The sequence below is a fragment of the Heterocephalus glaber genome, unplaced genomic scaffold (genome assembly GCF_053883595.1).
Source record: "Heterocephalus glaber isolate CG9 unplaced genomic scaffold, H.glaber_assembly_v1.0 deba00000331, whole genome shotgun sequence".
Classification (NCBI taxonomy): Eukaryota; Metazoa; Chordata; class Mammalia; order Rodentia; family Bathyergidae; genus Heterocephalus; species Heterocephalus glaber.
This window is the reverse complement of record NW_028258142.1, coordinates 38927328-38936377: the sequence shown is the minus strand read 5'-3', so window position 1 is coordinate 38936377 and position 9050 is coordinate 38927328. Positions and strand designations below refer to the sequence as shown.

The 9050-nt window shown below is 39.3% G+C and overlaps 1 protein-coding gene across 1 annotated transcript; it reads right to left on the bottom strand.

Annotated features, from left to right (window-relative positions):
• Nucleotides 1-887: 887 nt before the first annotated feature.
• Nucleotides 888-1190, bottom strand: LOC101722111 (protein S100-A10). Its single transcript, XM_004855251.3, has one exon. It carries the CDS (start codon nucleotides 1188-1190, stop codon nucleotides 897-899), a length of 294 nt encoding a protein of 97 aa, XP_004855308.2. The 3' UTR covers nucleotides 888-896.
• Between the last annotated feature and the right edge of the window lie 7860 nt (nucleotides 1191-9050).

Sequence of the window (9050 nt, the reverse complement as noted above, 5' to 3'; positions counted from 1 at the left end):
ACTACTTACCTAAATTTTTTGTCTAACACTTTGTTGTGTTTTAAAACATAAATTTAATGGTTAGGATATTATTTTCCAGTGTCTTAGGACACATCATTTGAAAGAAGAGTTTACTATCTGCAGGTTTTACTATTAATTATCTTAAAAATCATTTTCTAAAATAGACTGAAAAGATAACATAGGGTTCTTTTTGAGAAATCTTACCTTGAATCATGTTATAAAAGAAATGCAAACTATTTGTGGAAAATGCTGATAAAGAAAATATATTAAAGATAATTACTTATAAAAACTTGAAATGTATAGTATCAGATACAAAATAATTTTATAGAAAACTGAATCACTCTGTGGGTGCCTACTATTTGTAACTTAGAATTTTCATTTAGTAGCATATCATGAATATATCCTCACATCTAAAAATAGTTGCTACATAATGGCTAATACACTATTATATATTTGCACTAAGATTTATTTAAGCAATCTCCTACTTCAAGGTATTTAAATTATTAAATATATTTTTAACTCCCTTAAGTGATTAGAACTAGGTCAGAACAAATGAATCAAAACAAATTTGTTTTTAATTATTTTAATATATAAGGAAATGTTTCAGAAAGCTTGATATGATTTAAATTTGCCGTTTTATTTTCCCGGAACTAAAAAAAAGACTATTTATTGAGGGCAAGAGGATGCAAACAATATAAAAATCAAAAGCTTATCTAGCATTTAACTAACTTTCCTTTTTCTGCATGTCTAATGAGAGCTGGATGTTATTTGTACATTTTCTAAGGGTCCTGAACTGCTCATGAAATCTTTATACACGGGGAAACTGAGGGGCAGATTCCGTTAAGTGGCCCTTTGGGAGAACTCTCATCTGGGCAGGAGTAAATGTTTAATTCTGCCTACTTCTTTCCCTTCTGCTTCATGTGCACTACAAAATAATCATTGCATGCAGTGGTGAGGCCTGCAATTAGTGAAAAGAAGCTCTGGAAGCCCATTTTGCCATCTCGGCACTGGTCCAGGTCCTTCATGATTTTGTCCACAGCCAGAGGATCTTTTTGATTTTCCAAAAACCCAGGGAACTCCCCTTCCATGAGTACTCGCAGGTCCTCCTTCTTTAAGTAGTCTTTGTCTCCAGCAAATTTGTGAAACGTAAACATCATGGTTTCCATAGCATGTTCCATTTGGTATGGCATTTTGGTGAAGTCTGTTGAAACCAGGGCTCTTGGGCTGCTGGCGGCAGGCGGGCGGCTGTCTTAAATTTGCTTTATAACTGTAGAAGTATCAACTCAGTAGGCTAGAGCTTACTCATTGTTTTATTTACAATTTATCTATTACTTGTAGGATTTACCATTTTTTCTTATGCATACAATTAATTGGTACTAATTCTTTGGTCTAATACTTATCCATATTTTTGTTCTTTTGTCTTTTGGTGGCTTTATAATTTTTAGTTCATAGAACTCATTATATTTACAACATATTAACTGTACTAAAGTCTTTTGGTACCCTGCATTCTATACCTTTGACTCACATTTGATTTCAGCCAGAGCTGTGGATGACAGTTCTATGCAAGGTTAGATTCTCACTGGCAGGCACAGTGTGTCTTTCTGAAATCTATTTAAAGGAATCCTCCAAAGCCTTGCAGCCTACTTGAATGGAGTGGGATAATCCTTGTCCAGTGGGAGGTACGAGGCATGGAATCTGTCAGGTAAAAGGGCCAAAAACCAAGACCAGACCAGGCCACAACAAGCCTTTATTAGGGAACAGATTTGCTGGGCTGTCTCTGAACAAAGGAGAGACAAAAGCCATATGGCCGGGGCAGGGAGAGTATAGAGACTGGGGTGGGGCTTGTAGGGGCTGAGGTGGGGTTGAGTGAGGTAGTGATTAGGGAGTGGAGGAGCCAGTGACATCACTAGGTGGCAGGAGGTGAGCGAGTATTAGGTTACTCTCTAGGTGGGACCAGGGGCATGCTGGGAAGAAGGGTTTGTTCTTTGGTGGGAGCAAACATCTTGGCATGACGTCACACAGGGGAGGGGGCAAGGCACCATAGGAAGAGGGCAGCTACTATACATAATAGCTGCTGAGGTAGTGGGAAACCTATCAGAATCAATGCGTTAGCATTACTATACTGGGTAGTTAATTGTGAGAAGCAAGTTTTATGTTTCTCAGAGAATCCAGACTGCAATTCTCTACAACAATGACCTTGACAATGCTCCATTCTTTTTGTACTTTCTTTTCTGTTTCACTCTTCCTGTTCCCTTCCCCCTGCATAAGCTACCAGCACAACTGAGTCCTTACCTCAGACTCTGTGTTTAAGGGAATTCAATGAAGACATTTACTTTTATTAGGCTCTACTATGAATTTTAGATTTCTTCTCAGCTTGGGCCAAGAGTTTATTTCAATAAACTATTCACATCTCCTGATATTTTTCTCTAGTTCTGTATTCTTGTTCTATGCCACGTGTATTAGCTTATTCTGGATGCTATTAAAAATTACTACAAACTTAGTGGTTTAAAGCTGCAAAAAATATTATCTTATTGTCCGGGAGGTCAGAAGTCTAAATTGGGTTTTACTGGGCTAAAATAAAAGCGATGACAGAGCTGTGTTCTTTTCTGGAGGCTCTGGGCTAGGGTGAGGGGATTCTCTTTTATTTCTGCCTGTTTTCATCTTCTAAAAGCCACTTGCATACAGATAGTCCCTGACTCTATTTCAAATACTCAGAGGATTACAATTGGACATCTTTAGCATGAGAGCATTATTTGACTGCCACACTATAATGTACTGCACTTTTTATTTTTGGCCTCAAGTCCTAGGTTATAATTTCTGAAAAATTCTCCATTTGTGTATCTGCAATTGACAAAATTCATAAATGGGTTTCCTTCCAATGGTTTTCTTAGGGAACATTTGGAAATATCAATGTAGGACTCCACTATATAGTCTGCTAGGGTACTGTGACCATAGAAGTAGTCAGCATTTAGCTCTCTTTTCTATTCTGTGGCATTAAGAGTATTTAAAACTCACCATCTCTGCAGGGAAAATTAACATCTTCATTAGGGTTCAAAGAGAAAATTTATTCTCTATGGGTGCAATAGTAGATACTGTAATACTTTGTGAATTAAACTAGTTAGCATTTTCCCTGGATGCTCTATTTAAGGGTTTTTCAGTATAAATATTTTATATCCACATCATATGCATTTTACTGATGAGCTGAAGGGGGGTTTGAGTTTCACTTGCTGACTGAGTGTCCTAAAGAAAGTTAAAGTTATTGCTTTTGTAAGATCATATCATGTTCTGACTTAGTTTGTACAGTAAACTTAGTCTGTAAATGACTCAAGTTAGTAATGAAATTAGGTATACTGGAATGTAGTTCAAAAAAAATTCTTTGGAGTCCAAGGGAAGTTTAAAATTATCTCTTACTCATATTGACTGTGTGTCCTTCCGTGATATATTTAACCTTTCAGAAGCTCAGTTTTCTTATTCAGTAATTGGGAATGTACAGTAATCTATTTCATAGGGAAGAGGTTATTAGGAAATACATAAAATATATAAATATATATACACACATATGATATACAGTATACTATTTGACATATCCTAATGGCATAGTGAATAGTCATCATCTTAGAATATTACTCACGTAAGTACCCTACTTCTTCATGCATTATAAATTTTTACCTCTCTGGCCTTATTTAAATCAGAAGACAAAATGGCATTATTTCCTCCATATAAATAAAAGGCTCTTACTTAAAGTCCACCTCAGATATCACCCATTTTTCTCCCTCTTTTCTCATTTACGATAACATTCTCCAGAGACCAACCCCATACTATGTCTTCCGTTCTTCTTCTGTCCTTCTCTCTTATTGAAATATAATTTATACACCACAAAGTTCACTCACTGTGCGTTTACAACTCAATGATTTCAAATAAATATTGGTAAAGTAAAGCTGTTCAGTCATGTAGGGGACAGTTTTGTTGATTTCCTAGGTCATCACAGATCTCTTTCAGCAGATTTATTCACTTCCTTCTCAGCATCTGCCAGGTTTACTGCTAACAGTGGCCTTGAGAAACTAATTCTTGGGTACCAGAAATCCTTGTGTCTATGGAAAGCAGGAAATGCCTAGAAACTCGTGCTTGTATCCCACTCCTGAAATCTAGGCCATCATAGCTAGTGGCTTGCTGCTGTGGGAACACTAAGGCGGGGATCCTAGATCCTCCATGGCAGAGGCAAACTCTGAGGTGTGATTTATATGGCAGAACTATCCATGGGATCTGGCTGAGGCTGAGACATGCTTGACACCTCTACCTTCCTTATTGTGATCCCCTGCTCTCCAACCATTTACTGCCTTCTCCTAGGGACCCTTCTTAATAAACCACTTTTACTTAAACCTCTGGCTCTGAGTTGGCTTTTGCAAGAACCTGACCTCAACAGATGGCCAAGTGTCAGAACTGGTCATAGCCACAGGCAAGATTTATGTTAAAGGCATGGAAGGAACAGGCAAACATCACAGCAGACCTGGAAGCAAGGTTAGAGTCTGAATCAACGTGGCCTCCTGAAGTGGGAGACAATTAGGAGTGATGAGAAGACTAGGGTTTGAGGAGAGCTGTATGGATACTTCCATTACACAGTAATTGAAACAGACAGCAAACCAACCATGTGCATCATCTAGTCTACCAGTTCTTTAGAGAGTCGTCATTTCTGTCTCTGAGGCCAGGCTCTCTTAGTACATGTCTGGGTCACAGATGTAATAAATATGCTCTGCTATTCCTGCCTGGAGTCTGTCCATAGCTGTATTTGAGTCTTCCCCAATGGCTACACTTTGCCATTATGAGGAACTCCTTGGAATCTGAGATCCCATTCACTGAAGTCCTTGTCCCTACCCCAGGATATCTGTTTTCTGACTTTGGCCTTCAGAGTTACCTAGTGACAGAAAACTTGAACTGTAAGCACCAGAGTTCAACTTTATATTACATGAGAACACACAAAATAGCAGAGGAAGAGCACTTTGTGGAGAGCATAACCATGAGGGATGTTGGGAAAGAATAAATACCATACAGCAGGTTGGGCCCTGGCCATCTCCATGACTCATATGGGTATTTTGATTATGACTCAGTGGAGGTCAGGTGAGGCTGAGGTAATTTAGGAGTTTCTGTTTAACAGGACAGGAAGGCATATGCCTTTAAAACATCACCAATGAATTTGAATGGTGGGTATTTAAGGAGTTAAAATTCAGTTGTATGGAACACTTACTCATGTGGAAGAGCTGACTGTATTGTGATTTTCACTATTTCTTTTTTGCTAGATTTTACCCAAGAATGTATTCCATAGAATTGACATGCTAGAAGTTTCTATTTTTGATTCTCTTTATTACTCTGTTTACGTTTGATGGTGATTCATTACATGGTCGTGATTCATTTGAGTGTGTAAAAGCAGCATCTTGTGTTCATGAATTGTTGACCTTACAAACAGGGGTCTGTACCATGAGTCTCAGCTCACTTACTGGTTAATACTCATTTGTAATGATTCATCAGCAATTTTCAAATTAGTAACTCCTCTTTGTTATCTGCCCCTCACCCCTTTCAGTAAAATTTCTCCTCAGTAACGATAAGAGGCACTGAGGTATAACTCAGTGGTACTGCTGATGCCATTGCACCAGCTGGACCTTCCTGTGTACGGTTCCAGAAGAGACTGGGTGTGTGGTGAGGGGTGGCGGTGTCAAATACGGGGGACAACAAATGACTCATCATTGCAGGATGAAATTAGTTACCAGTTAAATTAAGAAAATCAGCCAAACACTTGCAAATGTTGAGGTTGCATGTTCCCTGATATTTCCCCAGCTGGGGCTGCTGCTGCAGATTCGTGAGCAGTCGCTGCTGTTACTCTGCTGGCAGCCAGGAGACGTACACCCTCTTGCTTGAATGTGGAGAGTTCCAGACACCTCCTTGACAGACGAGGGCTCAGTAGTGATGTGCAAAGAGCCCTCTGAGTTCCAAATCTCCCTCCCTTGTCTCAGCATCTTTCCGGAACCCATGGAAGGTGTTGTGAACAGGCAGAAATCTGACAAGGTCAGGGCCAAGGAGAGTCAGGAAATGTATCTTGTCACTGTGCTTGTACAAATGCAGAGCCTCGGAAAGCCAGTGTCCTCATTAGTGGTGCAGGATATCATTAGGCTCCTAGCTGCTTCTTCATGAGCCTCATCTCTGCCCTCTTTAAATGACAAGGGTTATTTGTTTTGCTGTGTTCATTGTCTGGGAAAAGCCACCCTTCTCTCTGCCCCCATCATATCCATTCTTTCTTTTTGTGCTGCTTTAGTCTTTGCTTTCTCCCCCCTTGGCAATCACACCTTCAGTCTTCTGAATTTTTTGAATGCAACTAGGGATAGGATAGAGGTAAACAGCAAAAATAGGACTCCACAGTTTTGACCATCTAGAAAAAGCAGAATAAAGGATTCTATTATTTTGATATCTCCTATTTGTTGCACACTCTGCCAACATTTTACATATGTTAATTCATCTGCTTTTTATAGCAGTTAAATATTATTTCCTCTGATATCAGGGGCAAGTCAGCCACATAAGTATTTTGTGTATGACTTCACAACTGTTGGGCATTTTTACTGCACAGACCTTATTAATCCACTATCTCCTGCCACCTCCCATGCTCAGATTTGATACAGTCTTATGTAGGGGGGCTTTCTGTACAATAATCTGCAAGCTTTGTGACAGGGAGCTTCAGTTCTGTCACAGTAAGAAGCAGATAGGACCTGGAATTGGAGGATTTGGGTGAGATTCCAGCTCTGCCACTTATTAACTGTGTAACAAATGATGAGATAAAGTAAATCTGAAAGCAATGGTGCCTGGACAATAATCAGTAAGTGAAAACAATCTTTGACTGTGTAACCTTAGGTGAGTCAATTTAGCTTCTTTAATTTTGGTTCCAGTACCTGGATGGCGAGGGCAGATATATTCCTGAGTAAACAGGTTCAGTGGGTTGGATGCTTAATTTTTTCTTGCCTTCTGAAGGGCTGAAGAATGAATGGACTGAATGTTGATTTTTGCAGTCTTCCTCTCTGATGATGAGCTGTTCTTAGAGGCCCAATCACTCCATGTCTTCTTTCTTGTTTGTTTTTCTCATATAAAAATTTTACTCTCTAACTCTTTAACTTCCAGAGAAAATTAACTCCTTTCAAAGATCATCTGTTTAAACCAGGGTTAACTCAAGGAAAAACTTGTAACAACCAGTGGGAAAGATGCTCTTAGTTTCTCCAAATTATTCCAGGTGACTTAATGCCACATGTAAGACCAAGTCTTACGGCCAGTATTTTGATGTCAGGCTGAGAGCCACTGTGGGATGAATAATCATAATACCTAAGATCTTTCTTGATGCTCACTGTGTGCTGCTAGGCTTTGTTCTCATGTATATTAGTTACTTTCATTGTCTCTGGGACAAGATATCAGACACCTACAAGTTAAAGGAGCAGAGATTATTTTGGCTCACGTTTTCAGTTCACCATCAGCTGTCTCCAAGGCAGAAATGGCATGATAGAAAGGCCTGGGCTGAGGAAAGCTGCTCATGTCATGATGGTCAGGAAGCAGACAGAGAAGGGAAGAGCAGGAAAGAAGATATATCCTTCCAGGTCACGCTCCTAGTGACCCACCTCCAACAAGGCCACCCCTCCTAATAACAAGTCAGCTATAGTACCTCCAAAATCTAATCACTGTCCCCAAACCTTACCTCTGAACACATATATCTTTGGGGAGACACTAAGTTTAAACCATAAAATAGTGTATCATCCTACTGCCTCATTTAATTTTCAGATATTCCCATCAGATGGGTACCAATGTTTATTCCCATGCTTCAGAAGAGGAACGAAGGTTTGGCTAGGTTAAGTAATTTGCTTACTGTCATGGAATTAATAAGGGACAGAGGCAGGACTTTAGCCAAGCAGCCTAAGAACATGCTGTTCATACTCTGCTCCACAGTCCCAGGATAAACCAGGAGGAATCATTGTATTGTCATTTTTATTTTTGCTATCAGCAGACAACAGAGCTTAGGAACTTTAAAGAAAAGAAAACTACTTAAAAGTAGATACGTAAGAGAAGGACATTTAAAAGTTTCCAGTGACAGAAACATGAAATACAATATTAAATTCTTCCTCTGAAATTCATCTATTTCAAAAAACATTAGGTGTAAATATGAATTTAAAATCCATTATGCATGATGCCAAAATCCCAAAAACCATGAAAACCAAAAAATGTTGGTGAGTTTGTGGCAAATGGTTTGAAAGGCAAACAATGGGACTAGGCACAGTTTTATAGCACTTAGGATGAATATGTATGTATAGTGGAGTGGCTTGAAATGACTGACCAGATCCTCCTGGAGCATGATGCTTACTCTTTATCCCTTTCCTCGAATCAGAGTTCACAATACCCTTCATGGTACTGCTTATTATATGTAAGCAGTTTGAAGTATTAGTGACATCTCTAGTAAAACTGGGAAGAATCCCAACAGGTTTCCTTTCCTTGGAATATGCCAAGTATTCTAGAAATCTACAAATGTGTAATTTTCACTCAGAAATGCATCATATAGATTGGAAGTTGGTGCATTTCATTTCTGAGTTATTTACTCTTTCCTGCTCCATCGACCCTTACTCCCTGATTGCCTCTTACTTCCTTCTTCCTAGTCTTTTCCCTTTTATAAACGTGGAGGGATGGGGAGAAATGTGCATTTTTAAGTGAGCCATATATAATTTAGAACTCACAAGCAAAGAGGAGCCTAATTCCAGGACAGACCAGGGGCAAGAGGTGGGAGATTAAGTAGCACCTAGGACACCTAACGGAGAACCCATTGCCCTGCCCCACATTGATCTTTCCAGAGTAGGACTGCAATGGCAGAGGCAGAAGTCAATCACAGAGAATTGTGAGCATAAGAGGATTTGGTAGTTGCATCTTTGAGAAAAATCATTTACAAGAAGCCATGGATGAAGTAAGTTTCTGGGTTTTCACAGAGAGATGAATCTGTCCATAAAGGTAGCTGACAGGACCCTGCTTTTCTAGAAGCC

What these genes read in the sequence shown, in the direction of transcription:
- LOC101722111 (XM_004855251.3), bottom strand. Translation starts at nt 1,190, where the DNA reads ATGCCATACCAAATGGAACATGCTATGGAAACCATGATGTTTACGTTT.